Source organism: Dreissena polymorpha, chromosome 9, assembly GCF_020536995.1.
Source record: "Dreissena polymorpha isolate Duluth1 chromosome 9, UMN_Dpol_1.0, whole genome shotgun sequence".
NCBI lineage: Eukaryota > Metazoa > Mollusca > Bivalvia > Myida > Dreissenidae > Dreissena > Dreissena polymorpha.
The window spans coordinates 93,368,102-93,386,321 of record NC_068363.1 but is presented as its reverse complement, the minus strand read 5'-3'; the positions used below and the strand labels follow the sequence as shown (position 1 = coordinate 93,386,321).

The window sequence follows — 18,220 nt, the reverse complement described above, 5'->3', positions numbered from 1 at the left end:
CAACACCGGCATTATATCATTAAACAAGTAACAAAATTGTCACAAAACCAGGTTTTCAGTGTGAAAAAAAAGTCTGATAAAGGGAAAAAACTTAAACTGAACTGATTGTTTATAATTAACCCCCTTTGTTTAAAAATAAATATATTTTTAGTCGTGGCGACCTTGACCTTGGAGATATTGACATAATTCTTTTGTGCGCCACACCGTGCCATGATGGTGAACAAATGTGCTAAATGATTTTAAAATCTCACAATGAATGACATAGTTATGGCCAGGACAAGCTCATTGTCATGGCCATTTGTGACCTTTGAACTCAACTTGTGACCTTGACCTTGGAGATATCGACGTAATTCTTTCGCACGACACACCGTCTAATCATGGTGAACAAATGTGCCAAATGAATTAAAAATCTCACAATGAACGACAAAGTTATGGCCCGGACAAGCTTGTTCCGCTCGCCCGCCAGCCCGCCCGCCCGCTGTCATTCGCCAATCTAATAACCAGTTTTTTCCTTCGGGAAACCTGGTTAAAAATTAATGTTATGTTTAGTTTACCAATAGTGTGTTATATTTGTATTTTTGCTATATCTCATTTTATAGTTGTTTCAACATTATAACATTAACAAGAGATGTGTTTGTCAGAAACACAATACCCCCTAATGCGCCGCATTTTATGTTGTTTGACCTTTGACCTTGAAGGATGACCTTGACCTTTCACCACTCAAAATGTGCAGCTCCATGAGATACACATGCATGCCAAATATCAAGTTGCTATGTTCAATATTTAAAAAGTTATTGCAAAACTTTACTGTAAGGTTAAAGTTTTGGGACAGAATGAAAGAATGACGGAATGACAGACAGACAGGCCAAAAACAATATGCCCCCCGCTCATTCGATCCGGGGGCATAAAAAAGTGATGTTTTTTATTTTTTTAACTTTGACCTTGAAGGTTGACCATGACCTTGACCTTTCACCACTCAAAATGTGCAGCTCCATGAGAAGTAAGTAAGAGATTGAATGGAGAAATTAAAAATATTTTTTTAATTTTTGACCTTTGACCTTGAAGGATGACCTTGACCTTTCACCACTCAAAATGTGCAGCTCAACGAGATACACATGCATGCCAAATATGAAGTTGCTGTGTTAAATTTTAAAAAAGTTATTAAAATTTATGTTTTTTATATTTTGACCTTTGACCTTGAAGGTTGACCTTGACCTTAAACCACTCAAAATGTGCAGCTCCATAAAGAAGTAAGTAAGAGATTGAATGGAGAAATGAAAATTATTTATTTTTATTCTTGACATTTGACCTTGAAGGATGACCTTGACCTTGACCTTTCACCACTAAAAATGTGCAGCTCCACGAGATACACATGCATGCCAAATATGAAGTTGTTTTTTTTATATTTTACACCGAAGAAATGTACCGGTAAATGAAATTAACTCACACAACTTTAACTGATTGATAAAACAATGTATACAGAACAAAAATATTACACCAGCTTAAAATGATGAGCTTTTCTTTCACAACACTAATAATGCTGCAATCAACACCCAAAATGACTAATCGAGTAATCATGAAAGCACAGATTTCCCCTTCTTCAGTATCTCATAATAGATAATATCAAATTGTTGCAAATCATTAAAACATACTTGATAAATTTATAGTTAGCAAATGTAAATGTATACACTGATATACATTTTTGGACCTCTGTTTTCACTGGCGACAGACAGACCTAAAATGAATTGCTCTAAACATGCACTAACTCTCAAAATGCACTAACAGCAAAAACACAGCCCACCGATTTATGCGACTGATAGTAGTTTTATTCAAATGGTAACAGTTGATATGGTACGCAATTTTGAAATGATTTTTAATTTCTCAGCTTTGTTTGCAGAAGCAAATTAGTGGGGGTTTGAAAGCCAGCTTACTAACTTTTTCTGTCCACAAAGCCCAGCCTACCTGTGTAGGAGTCTCGTAGAATGTTCACTGAGCTGACCAGCTTGCCAGCCACAGCCTGGTTAAGACCGCCCAACACCAGCTCCTGTATCTGACCCGTGCAGATCTTCAGTCCCTTTGGGGTGATTATCTCCCCCTTGTCATTAAAATCCACACCTGTAAAGGTATAATGTAAAATTGCTCTATTTAGTAATTGTGAAAATTATATGCTGCTGGAAATTCACAACATTGGTTTGCTTATGTTAAAGAAAATTTTAAACTCTTTATTTAAAAACTGTTAATAGTATTAGAGGGAGGATGTGTATACAAAAAATCCATAAAAAATTGAGGACTCGCTTTTTAATGCATTAACACACTGTCAATGAATTTCTTCATACAATCAATTGATTTAAGGAGTCGGTACTGTAATCTACATGTGTGTACCAGCAGTTGTAAAATTCACATGGAAAATGAATGAACCCATTTATGCCTAGCGTCTAGAAAAAAGGCCGTGGCAAACAGCCCAGACCCTGGTGAGACGCCACATGATGCGGCGTCTCATCAGGGTCTGCGCAGTTTGCTTAAAGAAATTTCTGTAAGAAATATTCTAAATATAGAAATAAATATACTAAACATCCCTAATTTTGGAAATTAATTGATCCAATTTAGAAGGATGGGAGAGTCCACTAGGCATAAATGGGTTAAGTAGAAGCATTTGGATGAATATTTAGAGCTGATATGAACTTTTAAACCAGGTAAAATTGAGATCATCACATGAACATGGATGTGTATTCAAGGTCATGACCTCTAGACACATGACACCCACACATTCACTGCTCTGCATCTGTACATTATAACCAGCACATTTGCTGTGTTGACCCATTTCAGTGGGAACATGAATAACTTTAACAAAGAATTGCAAAGTGTTCTTTTGATTTTTGTTGGTGAGGCCCTACAGATGGAGTAATTTTAAGACATGAGGGGAAATGGCTTGTAAAATAAGCATGATTACACTTTTAAATTCTCCTTTTTTTACAAAACGTTTATCAAATTCTTTGCTGTAAATGATAATAAGATTCTGCTAAAACTTGCTTTTATGGACATTTTTGGTTGAACACTCTCCAGGATTTTCCCTGGTATTCCATGGGAAATAGGAAGCTGGAGTATCATTTGAGTCGTGTTCTGAGAAAACTGGGCATAATGCATGTGCGTAAAGTGTCGTCCCAGATTAGCCTGTGCAGTCTGCACCGGCTAATCAGAGACACTTTCCGCTTTTATGACATTTTTCGTTTAAATAAAGTCTCTTCTTAGAAAAATCCAATTTAAGTGGAAAGTGTCGTTCCTGATTAGCCTGTGCAGACTGCACAGGCTAATCTGGGATGACACTTTACGCACATGCATTAAGCCCAGTTTTCTCAGAATGTAGCTCAATTGATTTGCGTAGGAGACAATGGATTGTTTTCCATAGAATAAGGCATCATAACGACATTATTGTTCAATAAATGTTTATTAACAGTTGTAACAATTAAACAAGGGCTGTTTGTAAAACATGCATGCCCCCCATATGGGCTGTCAGTTGTAGTAGAAGCCATTTTGGAATACGTTTTTTGTCACTGTGAACTTGATCTTTGACCTAGTGAACTGAAAATCAATATGGGTCATCTGCCAGTCATGATCAATGTACCTATGAAGTATCATGATCCTAGGCCTAATTATTCTTGAGTTATCATTCGGAAACCATTTTACTGTTTCGAGTAACTGTGACCTTGACCTTTGACCTAGTGACCTGAAAATTAATAGGGGTCATCTGCCAGTCATGATCAATGCACCTATGAAGTTTCATGATCCTAGGCGTAAGCATTCTTGAGTTATCATCCGTAAACCATTTTACTATTTTGAGTCACCGTGACCTTGACCTTTAACCTAGTGACCTGAAAATTAATAAGAGTCATCTGCCAGTCATGATCAATGTTCCTATGAAGTTTCATGATCCTAGGCGTAAACATTCTTGAGTTATCATCCGGAAACCATTTTACTGTTTCGAGACACCTTGAACTTTGACCTAGTAACCTGAAAATCAATAGGGGTCATATGCCAGTCATGATCAATGTACCTATGAAGTTTCATGATCCTAGGCGTAAGCATTCTTGAGTTATCAACCGAAACCATTTTACTGTTTCGAGTCACTGTGACCTTGACCTTTGACCTTGTGACCTGAAAATCAATAGGGGTCATTTGCCAGTCATGATCAATGTACCTATGAAGTTTCATGATCCTAGGCCTAAGCATTCTTGAGTTATCATCCAGAAACCATTTTACTATTTTGAGTTACTGTGACCTTGACCTTTGGCCTAGTGACCTGAAAATCAAAAGTGGTCATCTGCCAGTCATGATCAATGTACCTATGAAGTTTCATGATCCTAGGCCTTAGCATTCTTGAGTTATCATCCGGAAACCATTTGGGGGACGGACCGACAGACGGACGGACTGACCAACCCACTGACCAACATGTGCAAAACAATATACCCCCTCTTCTTTGAAGGGGGGCATAAATATGACAAGAGGGCCAAGATGGCCCTAGTTCGCTCACCTGAGAGGAGTCGGTTCATTCAATCTTTACCAAACGTCAAACTTGACCTAGCTATTGTCCAGACAAACATCCTGGTCAAGTTTCATCATTATTGAATCAAAACTCTGACATATGAAGTGATTTTGTTTTTGTAAGATTTGACCTGGTGACATATATTTTGAGTAGACCCCCCTTACCAAACATCAAACTTTGCTTACAAAAATTAATATTATGACCAAGATTCATAAAATCTTAAACAAAATTGTGACCTCTAGAGTATTTACAAGGATTTTGTATAATATAATGAAAATTTGGACAATCTAAGGGCAATAATTATGGCATTAATTATGTGATATATATAAAACCAATCTTTTCACCAAGTCCCATGATGATTGGGCAAAAAATGTGACTTCTAAAGCTTTTTTTACTATATAAATATAAGAAAACTGCCCCCCCCCCCCCCCTGGCAGCCATGTTATTCAACTGACCGGAACCATTTTCAAATTCAACTCTAATATCAAGGAAACAAATGTTCTGACCAAATTTCATGTAAATTGGGCCAAAAATGTGACTTCTAGGGTGTTCACATGTTTTCACAATATACATATACAGAAAAATGCCCCGCCCGCTGGCGGCCATGCTTTTTCACCGATCTGAATTCATTTTCGAACTTGTCTGAGATATCAATAAAACCAATGTTTTGACCAACTTTCATGATGATTGGGCAAAAATTGTGACTTCTAGAGTGTTTACAAGGTTTCTCTATAGCCAAATAAGGAAAACTGCCCCCCCCCCCCCCCCCCCGGCAGCCATGTTATTCAACTGACCTGAACCATTTTCGAAATCAACTCTCATATCAAGGAAACAAATGTTCTGCCCAAATTTCATGAAAATTGTGCCAAAAATGTGACTTCTAGAGTGTTCACATGTTTTCACTATATACATATAGAGAATAATGCCCTGCCCACTGGCGGCCATGTTTTTTCACCGATCTGCATCATTTTTGAACTCGTCCGAGACATCAATAAAACCAATGTTTCGACCAACTTTCATGATGAATGGGAAAAAATTGTGACTTCTAGAGTGTTTACAAGGTTTCTCTAAAGCCAAATAAGGAAAACTGCCCCGCCCACTGGCGGGCATGTTTTTCAACGGACCGGAACCACTTTTGAACTCAACCAACATATCATTAAGACAAACATTTTGACAAAGTTACAGGAAGATTGGGCATGAAATGTGACTTCTACAGTGTTTACAAGTTTTTCTTTTTTTTGACCTAGTGACCTAGTTTTTGACCCGGCACGACCCAGTTTCGAACTCGACCGAGATTTCATTGGGACAAAGCTTCTGACCAAGGTTCATGAAGATCGGACAATAAATGTGGCCTCTAGAGTGTTTACGAACAAATGTGGACGGACGGACAGATGACGGACAAAGACCGGTCACAAAAGCTTACCTGAGCAATCAGGTGAGCTAAAAACTTAACAACTTTTTTCAAGTAATGTTAAATACCAGTAGTGATTTTTTTATCAATCTAAACTAATAATTGTAAAAAATACGGTATTTTAGAACTTTTCTTTTTTCTTCATTCGTGGTTGATGGTCCCTTTAATGAATCCTTGACCAAAAAATGAGAAGGCCTCAAGCTATGCATTTTCATCAATTTGATGAAAAGATACACCTGCACTGTCAGAAATGGAATGTCTGTTTTGTCATACACCATAAGTGCAGTGCAGCATTTGTTATTTATGTATCACATGTACATCATATGAAGACATTTTTCACATGATACAAGACTTATTATCTTTATCTTGGGTGCTCTCGAAATTACTTCATAATCTAATGTGTAACACTCACCTCTAATTGGCACTACCCACTCCATTTTTTTACAAAAATACACAAACGTCAATGCCCACTTCATGCTCATTGTCAATTGCTAATATTGACATTTTTCAACTGTTAGTACAGAACTGTGCTTATTTATATATTATGGTTTGTCAAATGGAAGTTTTACAAATCCATAAACATAGACAATATATTACATGTTGAAGAAGAGAACAGATTTTTTAACCATCACAATTATATTCATTATTGATCACAAAATGCATACTTAAAAGGACCAAAAAAAAGCAGCAAATATTTTGTTAAATATTTATTAAGATGTTTTTGTGCTTTCAATTAACATTTTAAGAATCATTTTTACGTTAAAAATTTTCATATTAAAAAAAATATGGGATATCTTGCCAAAACAAATATGAAATAATATTAAACAAATAACAATTTAAAGACAACGGCTGTTAAAAAAAAAGAAGAAAACATGTCTATTATAAAATTTATTTAAGAGCAAGCCACACATTTTTTGTCATTCAGGTCATAGTGTAATTGGTCACTAAAACACAATTATGGCCTTTTTTATCAGCTCTTTGTCTCATGCTGCAGATAACGCTGAAATTTCATTGACATTAATTTTACAATTACGTTTCACAAAGCAAATTAGTAATAAAACAACAAACCTACCTATGAAGTCGTATTCGTTTGCTTTTTGGATCAACATCCCCTGGCTGTCTGCGATGGTAGTCTCGATCATGTCTCTAACCTCATCACCCTTGTCCACTGCGATCTGGAACAGCGATTTAAACAACCCTTCCTCTTTCTCACGCGCAAACTCAATCTTCTTTGGTGTGACCAAAACGTCCCTCGCCATGTCAAAAGCGAACAAAATAAACTGCTGTAAACAGCCCATGTGGGTTTGATTTAGAACAGTAACAGCATTCACTAGATATCTTTGCATGATTTGTTCAGAAAATGAAACAAACGCCTGACTGAATATGTCCCATTCAGTTATTAGAATGCTATCGACCTCGCAATAGTCCTGAATCATGGTCTGACTGACATTTCGCACCCCCGGAGTATCGGAGAGATATCCGACCTTGCAAAGTTGCTCATACACAACCTTGGCCAGTTCTGGGGGAAACGACATACTGAAAACTTTGCCAACTCGGTGAGAGGCTTGGATGGATGCACTGGACGCTGGACCTGACCTTACTCCATCATCCTCAGAGTCATTATTGTTGTCTTCAAACCGGGTTTTGACGTTTGTTTCTTCATTGTCAGAAATAACATCATAACCATTCAAAATGTTTTGGGGCTGGGGTGAGCTTGGTTGGTGAGGTCTGACCCTGGTATCTGGCTGAACAAATGGGACCCCAAACGGAGACCCAGATACAGTGGGAATAGGGGTCTCAGGGGTGGGAATCCGCACAAAACAGACAGGCTGGAAACTCGTAATGCTCTTCAGTAGCTCCAGGTCCTGTATTTCCTGGGGAACAAAATTGGGAAAAATTGTATTCAGTAATAATATAATACATTCATAAATTAAAGTTGCAAGAGGGCCTTTAGAGGCTATGAATGGGGTAGTTGGACCCAACACAAGCCCTTCACTTATAATAACCCATTTATGCCTAGTGGACTCTCCCATCCTTCTAAATTGCATCAATTTATTTCCAAAATAAGGGATATCTAGTATATTTATTTTTATGTTAAGAATATTTCTTACAGAAATTCCTTTCAGCAAACAGGGCAGACCCTGATGAGACGCCGCATCATGCGGCGTCTCATCTGGGTCTACGCTGTTTGCCAAGGCCTTTTTTCTAGACGCTAGGCATAAATGGGTTAAGACTTCTTATATAACACTTTTTAGGGCCCCATACATTTTCAATTGTATGCCAAATTCCATGGATTCAAAGGTCAGTTGGTATGGTTGTGTTGAAAGTGGTCTTCAATAACATCCATGCAAGTATCAAACCCATCATTTATGGTAAACCAAGAATTTGGAACATGAGTTGGTAACGGTCAAGGTCAAAATGAGGTCAGGTGATGTTATGTGGGTAAATTCAGATTATTACTAGATTACATCCAAGGAAGTATCACAGCTTTGCGTCAAGCAGAATTGATGTTATGCCAAACTTGCTCATTAAGCTCATATTGATGGAAGAACAAACAAAACTAAATTAAAATAAGAGATATGTTTGTCAGAAACACAATGCCCCCTAATGCGCCACTTTGAAGCCATATATATGACCTTTGACCTTGAAGGATGACCTTGACCTTTCACCACTCAAAATGTGCTGCTCCATGAGATACACATGCATGCCAAATATCAAGTTGCTATCTTCAATATTGCAAAAATTATTACCAAGGTTAAAGTTGTGGGACACACACACACACATACAATGACAGACAGGCCAAAAACAATATACCCCTGATCATTCCATCCGGGGGCATACAAACACTGGCTCATTGCTAAAATTATTCTGTCCAGCATCTGCAGATACCGAAGGCATACAGTACATTGGCACACAGTTTGTGCCACATTCTGTGAAAACATACCACTCATTTTTTTTTCATTTTTTACTATGGAAATGCTTGTTTGGCAAGAAAAGTTTAACAAGAAGCAGGGAATATTGGGCTGAGATTTGACATATTACAGTTGTGTTATTTACATAATTATTTGTTGCCTTCTGGAGTATTTCTCATATATAAACTGATGTTTGACATAGTAACAGAAAAAACACTTCTACATCTGACAGCTCTAATGACTGTACTCTCATTTATATTGCATAATATGCTCTTAGCAAAGCAACCACCAAGGTTGACCTTCTATTAACTGAGTTTAAGTATACAAATCTGCTTTTGACTTCCTTTTATGTCTAGTATTTATGTTACAAAGTACACTGTTTACAAGTGTGAATTTAAATAGCAAAGATTATCAGGCAACTATACATGCTATCAACAATTAAAGGGATCTTTTCACGTTTTGGTAAATTGACAAAATTGAAAAAAGTTGTTTCAGATTTACAAATTTTCGTTTTAGTTATGATATTTGTGAGGAAACAGTATTACTGAACATTTACCATGGTCTAATATAGCCATTATATGCATCTTTTGACGATTTTAAAACCTAAAAATTATAAAGCGTTGCATAGCGAAACGATTGAATAATTTGGAGAGTTCTGTTGATGTCGTTAAATTTTGTGACACTACGAAGATTGCTTTTATAAGGTATAAAATACGTCACCTATGTATACTCGTCAGAATAGCCGAGAGGGTTAAAACGTTTTTACTTCAGGACCTCGGCAGGACTCCAGGGGTCACTGGTTAGAAACCTGCTCCGGCAAAGTTTTTTTCCTTTTTTAAATTTTATTCTTTATTTTTTACTGCAGCTTTTACTATCAAATGTTTACATTTATCAATAGAAAGCATTTAAAGAATAACTTCAGAACATGCCAAAATCTGTGAAAAGGCCCCTTTAACAGCTACATGCAGTTACTAGATAGCATTACACTTTACATGAATCCTTTTGTAAGTGATTGATAAAGCGAGTTTATTGACCGCAGAGTAAATACTAATTAGAGCAAATTAACGTCATAAAAACTAAAAACTGACTTTTGTCTGTCATAATGATTTTAAGCAGTCATTTTTCAACCAATAAAATAATGAAGTCAGGCTTTTTCTCAAATTTTTGGAAAAAAGTACCTTGCTTCAATTAGGAATTTAGTTTGGTTATTCAGCAAATTTATCAAATAAAGACCATATATTATTGAAGTTTGATAATTTTTCTAAATTATCAGATTGAGAAGCTTTCGATCATGAAATTGATTCCTCCCCATATTCAATAAACATAATTGTCCACTTATTCATGAAACTTATAAATTTGTCCACTGATATATGAAAATTAACTTATTTGTCCACTTAATCAAATAAAACGAATTCATATAATCATAACACTTTTTCCATGCATTAAATCGTAAAACTTACTTGTCAATTAATGATTAAGCTTACTTGTCAACCTAATCATTAAACTTATGTGTCCACTTAATCAAAAAAACTTACTTGTCGATGTACTTATAAAACCGACTTGTCCACTTAAGTATAAAATCTTCTTGGCCGCTTAATTATAAAACCTACTTGTCCACTTAATTGTAGAACCTACTTGTCCACCTTATTATAAAACCTACTTGTCCACTAATAAAATCTACTTGTCCACTTTATTATAAAACCTACTTGTCCACTTAATTAAAAAAAACCTGCATGTCCACGTAATTATAAAACATGCTTGTCCACGTAATTATAAAACTTACTTGTCCACATAATTATAAAGCCTACTTGTCCACTTTATTATAAAACCTGCTTGTCCACTTAATTATAAAACCTGCTTGTCCAGGTAATGATAAAACCTCCTTGTCCGCTTATTATAAAACTTACTTGTCCCCTTAATTCTAAAACTTACTTGTCCAAGTTATTATAAAACCTACTTGTCCACTTAATTATAAAACTTAATTGTCCACGTAATTCTAAAACATTCTTGTGCACTAAATTATAAAACCCTCTTGTCCACATAATTCTTAAACCTACTTGTCCATGTAATTATAAAACCTACTTGTACACTTAATTACAAAATCTACTTGTCCACATCATCAAAAAACTTACTTGTGCACATCATCATAAAACCTAATTGTCCACTTAATTAAAAAATTGGGATGACACTTAACGCACATGCATTAAGCCCAGTTTTCTCAGAACAAGGCTCAAATAGTTACCTTGGAGGACAACTGCTCTGCCTGGAAGGCATACACCACTATGGGTGACATGTGCTCGATGCACCGCTTGATTTCATCTTCAAATGGAATGCTTGTGCCAGCAACCACCAAAGTGCAATCGTTACGCAGAAGCTGATGATTAAACGACACTTCTAAGATGGCCATTCCCATGTCTGATGACGCACTTTCATTCTCTGACACTTCTAAGTCTTTCCGCGGTATTGTATTCCACGGCCCATTGTATGCTTCCAAATTTGCCGGTAGCGTAAAACCACCAGGTACCTCCAAACTTAGACTAATATTTTCTCCATTCTTAAACCTCACTGTTCGACACTTTGTAGTATCTGTGGTTCCTTCAAAATTGGGAAATATTGTTCGGTTGAAGATTTCATTAACAATTTTTGCCTTACAGTACTGGTTTTGGCCTAAAACTAGGATGCCAGGTTGCTTATGGGCAACTGAAAGTATTTTTCCTTCCTCTCCACTGACCAAGTCTGACACCTGGATCTTATCTGAAATATGTAAGAATAACAGGGGTTGAATTGGGCTTGAAAGTGCTGGAAATGTGCGTCCAACTTGGGTGAATGTTAACATAGCCAGGATTTCAGGTAAGGAGAGAAAGATTGGGGAGTCTAATACTTTATTTTAAATCACAGTTGTTGTATGCTATTTATCTGGTATCAAGTAACGCCTGTGACAACTACCATTATTTTTGTCAGAGAAAAGAACATGAATTTGCTTGGATTTATCGGCTCACTATGAATGATGCAAAAGAAACTATTTTAACAGGTCTTTAAAATACAAAAAAACAACAGGTCATAAACCCATGGACAATGGATCAATATGTAACATTTTTGGAGGGTATTCTCTAGCATACAAAATAATGATTTCTACCTAATACTTTTGTGTGTACCGTTGGACTACAAATATCATTACACCATTGAAACAGCAGTGGTCCATTATGCTTTGTTGTGGGTAGGTAATACATTTGAAAGATCAGTTGGACCCTTCAACAATTGATGTCAAAGATGTGGTTCATACAAACAGAAAGCAAAATTTGTTTATACAACAGGGCTTTTCACCCTTATATAACAGGGGCCGAATATTTGGCCCCTTCCCAATTGAAAATAAGGTCATTTTCCCAAAAATTGAAATTGATAGAGGAATTTCCCAAATTGTAAAAAAAAATTATTTTTTTTAATTAGACATATTGGGCATCTCCCAAATTGAAGCAATGAGCTCTAATATGATTAAGAATGCACCACAATGTGTCTTTAAATACTTCTGCACAATGAAAAAGACCCTGTTTCAAAAACGTTTAAAAACACGGTCTTCCCAAAATGAGCAGTTATCACGCATGAAATTCCCAATTTGAAAGACTAGGGCCTCTTCCCAATTTCTTGATGAAAAGCCCTGTACAACAATGTCCAAAAAAATGTCTCCAACACCAAAATAGTTTCTTAAAAAATCAGGCAAATATTTTATTAAATGAAAATATCAATATAGTGATTATAATATACCCATTATCATCAATAATTATTCCACTTAATTCTGCCAAAGCAAATAGGTAAAGCTCTTGATGCCATCAAGAGCTTTACCTATTTGCTTTGGCATCATGCAGTTTTGGTCTTAACCCTTTGCATGCTGGGAAATTTGTCGTCTGCTAAAATGTCGTCTGCAGAATTTCTAAAATTAGCATTTTCTTCGATTTTTTTCAAAGAATACTATCAGAATAGCAAACAGTTTGGATCCTGATGAGACGCCACGTTCTGTGGCGTCTCATCTGGATCCAAACTGTTTGCAAAGGCCTTAAAAATTCGGTTCCCGCATTGTAAGGGTTAATTGGCATTTTAGGGAGGCATGCAATGGACATCTTATATTATGACTGTTACCATAATTGTGAGTACATTATGAATAATATGAATTTATTTTATTTCATTTGGAAATAGCCAGTAATAGCAATATTATTGTAACAGGTATAATGTATATATCCTGTAATTGGTATAATTTAGTCCATTCTGTCTTGGGTCTTACATTTTTATCCATGTTTCACCATGTTAAAATTGATTTGAGATTAAGACCTGTTGTACCTTTAGAATGATCAGGCTATCATTTTTACTTCAAACTCTTAAAAATTTAACCCTTTGCATGCTGGGAAATTTGTCTTCTGCTAAAATGTTGTCTGCTGAATTTATAAAATTAGCATTTTCTTCGATTTTTTTCAAAGAATACTATCAGAATAGCAAACAGTTTGGATCCTGATGAGACGCCACGTTCTGTGGCGTCTCATCTGGATCCAAACTGTTTGCAAAGGCCTTAAAAATTCGGTTCCCCCATTGTAAGGGTTAATTGGCATTTTAGGGAGGCATGCAATGGACATCTTATATTATGACTGTTACCAAAATTGTGAGTACATTATAAATAATATGAATTTATTTTATTTCATTTGGAAATAGCCAGTAATAGCAATATTATTGTAACAAGTACAATGTATATATCCTGTAATTGGTATAATTTAGTCCATTCTGTCTTGGGTCTTACATTTTTATCCATGTTTCACAATGTTAAAATTGATTTGAGCTTAAGACCTGTAACAGTTGTACCTTTATAATGATCAGACTATCATTTTTACTTCAAACTCATGCACTTTCCTGAATTTTTATGACTTCTTTTATGTCCTGTCATTCATACATAAATACTTATATTGTATAATATCCACTTATATGTAGCTATTTTTGGGGCGTTTTATCATCGGAGTAAAAAAAAAGTAAATAGCTATCTCTTGCATCAAAAAGCAATTGGGGTCACTTGAAATTAATAAATATAAGTAGAGGACAAATCATTATTTTTGAAGAGCTGCAAATAGTAATGCAATTTAGGAGAACAGAAACACAATTTGCAGCCTCAACAGTTGGGAATAATTCATGCAAATCCTTTTAACTCTGATGGAAGTTTGATCCTTGCTTAGTACTCACCTATAATTCTTTTTACAATATTCTCTTGGCATTAATACAGTATTTATGAACTTAACATACTCTTACCTTGTTGCAGACATGAAGGGAAATTTGACAAGCAGATACAATCCTTTCTACTCCGGTTTAGTGTTAAACATTTGAAAATGTACACACATATGACAAAGTTCTATAAATGTTCTTATAAAAACTGTCAGTGCGAAAAAAAATTCAACGAAAATGAGCTGGAGAGAATATTATCATGCCTGGATTGAGTTCATGCACTTTGAGCTGAATGGTTTTTCTTGAAAATTAATCATCCAGAATAATTGTGTTAATAATATCTTTGTACATATTGACTTTGAAACATTGCATTATACATTGTGTTGATTAAAAAATATGCCTAACCTATTGTTTACATTGTCTTTAAAGTTTTTTATTGAAAAAGATCTATGAAATAATCAAGTACAGACATATAGGGAAAGATCCAGGATCACACAGGTAAAGGGTTCTGCTAGAACAAGGGGTAGGGTGGAGAGTTGGATCAGTCTAGTAACATTTTGGTATAATTTGCTAAGTTTAAAGTATTTCAAGTTTTTTTTCGGCGTAAGCTGAATAAGCCAGCTTTTCACCCTGACTTGACCTTTGTAAGTGTCCAATAATACTCAAATAAAATTTCCCGCGGCTAGGTACAAATGAATACACTTCATTTATTCCATTGGCTGATTTGAGTATAACACCAGAACATTGGAAACATATCCGCGTCTTTGTAACACTGTTTTACTGCATGAAACAATTTTATCTCTAATGAAAAGGCCCAATAGATAGAACAGTTTTACAATCAATTTTCGACATAAATACAGTTTGTGCGTTCACCTTTTATTTTCAGAGAATTACCAGCGCAAAAGCGTTTAACTAAAGGCTATGTTGTCATATTTAGTACTTACTTGCATTGCATTTCAACCCGCGATGTTTCGGGTCAATACGCGGTCATTTTGTGAAAGTCAGAGTTTATATACAGTTCATCACCGGAGTTCGCAAAAGGGGTTGCGATCATTGTGTCTTACTGACAATAACGTAGTGACTGTAATGCATTGCATTCCAATCCGCAAGGTATCAAGGTCAGTTTGCGGTCAGTTGCAGAAATCTTTATATAAACGCCGTCTCGTAAACTTTGTGCACTTGAAGTCTGTTTTGATCAGAAAGATACTAAATAAAGATATTCGGCGATATCATTGTGGTATGTCAATCATCGATTTTTAATATGGTTTCAAAATTTGCATGATAAGGACCGATTTTGATAAAATTAATTAGAAATATTTATCCATTTAGACCAGTTTATTAAGCATGACCACAATAATTCGCTATACTATAATTATGCAATTAAATAAGATTCGAGTATTGCCGGCTGACCTATATGCACTCGTTTATTTTCATGTTTCTTGTGTTTTTCTATTCTGTAAATATAGATATCTGAGTAATAATATCACATAAAGCAAAATAAGCCACGAAATCTGGCGCAACACCCCGTAATTGATTTGCTTATGATGTAGCTAACAACTGCGCAGAAATAAGGCATCCGCTACTTTTTATCTCATAGAGATAACTTTTGATCGTTCATAAACATCGACCACAATCAACGCCGTATATCTTTTTTTAAAGATATTTCTTGTTTATCATACAGCAGCTGTACTTATAGTTTTATATTAAATTGAATATTTAAATAAATAGGAATATAAATTAACTTTCAAAAGATTTGCACACTTTTTGTGAAAACCAGCCTAGAAGGCCAAAGGGCAGCAAAAATAATAGGGCACAACACTTTTTTCCCTCCAATATGAGACTGCAACATGAACATTTAAGTACAGGGTTTTAGACTCAAATTTTGAGCACAGGTACCCACATAAACTTATGTGTATCTTTATTGCTTGCTATTATTATATTGTTATGCCAATGTAAACTTAATTCTGTTAAATCAGAGAGCATATGTACAGTTGTATATAACAGTTGTATATAATAGTTGCAGCCAATAGATAATGTAATGCAGGCAAGAAAACAGGCAGCTTTAGCCATACATTAATTTATTTAAATTAACGTTCCAGGAGTTTCAATCACATTAAATTCATTCCAGTTCTTGCTTGTAAATATCAAATATTTTAAATAACTAAAATGACAAAATCATACAATGAAAGGGTTTTTGGACAACACTATCTTAAACTGTACCTTGAAATTCTTAAATCATCACTGAATTACTTTGATTGCATCTACAGTCTCTGATCTTAAATATGGAGACTTTAACAAAATATACACAAAGCAATCACATGATATCGATATAAAAAGTACTGCTGTGTTTTAAGAATGTCTCATGTACATGTAAGTCTTTGACCTAATTGTAAAAATCCAAAACATATCCAAAATATAAAGACATTTTTGTAATTTTAAATCTGCATTAAGACTGAGAATCAGATATACATAACTTTTCATTGACATTAAAAATATTAAAAGTTTTTTTTTAAATAGTTGAAACCCCTGAGCACCTCCAGTTACTTTTTTTAGCAGACAAAAATGGGCCAACATTTTGGACCTTGCCATATTTTGATATTGGGCAAGACTGTAATGCATATTGATGCCAATATGTCACTTTGTTACATTCAGGGATCAGACCAATTGCAAAGGCTGCAACAACTTTTCAATAGTTTTCTTTAGTGTATTACAAAACACTTTTAATATATTTTGACCTATTTCATAATTCACTTACTGTGAAACCATTATAAATCGTCAGGCATTAATTTTCATAAATTTCGTCAGTCGACCGATTGGCGAATTTAAGATCCTAACGAACAATCATGCTCTATGTTTGAACAAAAACAAACACTAAGTTGAACAATATTTTAAAACTTTACCGTAGACATGAGGCATTAAATTCCAACATAATCCATGCACACATTCACTGCTGTTTCGTAATCAAGATTAATCCGGTTTTGACACAAAGGGATGCAGATTACACAAGGTACTTAACTGACACGTTACACTTCTTTAAAACGCGTTGGCAGTACAGCTGTATCGAATGTGTTGACTTCGTTTATGTAGAATGGTAATGAATTAGCGCTAATTGTTTATAACTTTATTACCAATTAGGTGCATTGTGTTTTTCAGGGGTGTTGCATATTAGCCATCACGCAGCGAATGCCGATGAAAGACAATAAACCAAATGAAAAGATGACGATGTGTGATCAACATGCGTATTTATCACAAATAAATAAAGATTATTTTAATTGCTGTTTGTTGTTTGATTGTTTGCGTTTAACCACACTTATTACTATTTTATATGTATCAGTTTATTTATTTTTAAATTATTGACATTATTGATTTATATACCGGTAGTTTACTTTTTAAGAACAAACACACACATAGAGTTTATAATTTTAATGTTGATATCAGAATAAAAAAGCATTTTATTTGAAAAAAAAACACTTAACAATCTGGAACCTCTTTCAAACACAAACAGGTTTAAAACAGTATTGACAGCATTTTAATAAAATTGTTATCAGTATGGCAATTATAATAATAGAATAAGACTAATTGGCAATTGGCTTCGTTGTTACAAACACTCGTTAACAGTTATTCGATCCCACTTGTCCGCTAATCATAACAATGAACGTGTGAATGGCATATATTATGAGGGTCCATTACTGTCCTTTGATAACAAAAGACTAGTTAATTGGCATGTGACAAACAGGCCCCACCTCCTGCAGTGATTCTCAAGTGTGTTCCCGCATTCGTACCACGATTTTTCGCAACTGCGATTGATCGCTAATATGTATTACACATAAATCGGATATTGACTGACGCATTTTTTTAAAATTCAAAATCAGAAATCGGCGAATTTAAGTGCTGACGAAATCGTCATTTTTATAAAAATGACGAAATTTTGTGCTGTCGAAAATAAATGGTTTCACAGTATACTGAAGCGGGCGTGAAACGTTGTTTCACGTTTGGCGGTTTTTCTTGCTTGCCCAGCAGGGTAGAAGGAAAATTTAGTTGTTTTTGTTAAAAGTTTACGACATTTTGAAATAAATGTCCAATTCACTCAGATTGGTTTTCTTCGTCACTCCGTCCTTATCCCCTGGTGGTGAAAGTCACTATGTTAGTGGAAAGGCGATT

General features: G+C 35.1%; 1 protein-coding gene across 3 annotated transcripts in view; it reads right to left on the bottom strand.

The window, feature by feature from the left end:
- The window catches only part of LOC127846741 (dual serine/threonine and tyrosine protein kinase-like), a 51,631-nt gene that overhangs the window by 31,253 nt on the left and 2,158 nt on the right, over window positions 1–18,220 (bottom strand). For all 3 annotated transcript variants that reach the window (XM_052378235.1, XM_052378236.1, XM_052378237.1), the window contains exons 2-4: window positions 11,106–11,617; window positions 7,024–7,825; window positions 1,963–2,115 (exon numbers count right to left, since the gene is read on the bottom strand). In XM_052378235.1, the coding sequence (XP_052234195.1) occupies window positions 1,963–2,115; window positions 7,024–7,825; window positions 11,106–11,617 (1,467 nt within the window). The remainder of the gene's footprint in view (window positions 1–1,962; window positions 2,116–7,023; window positions 7,826–11,105; window positions 11,618–18,220) is intronic.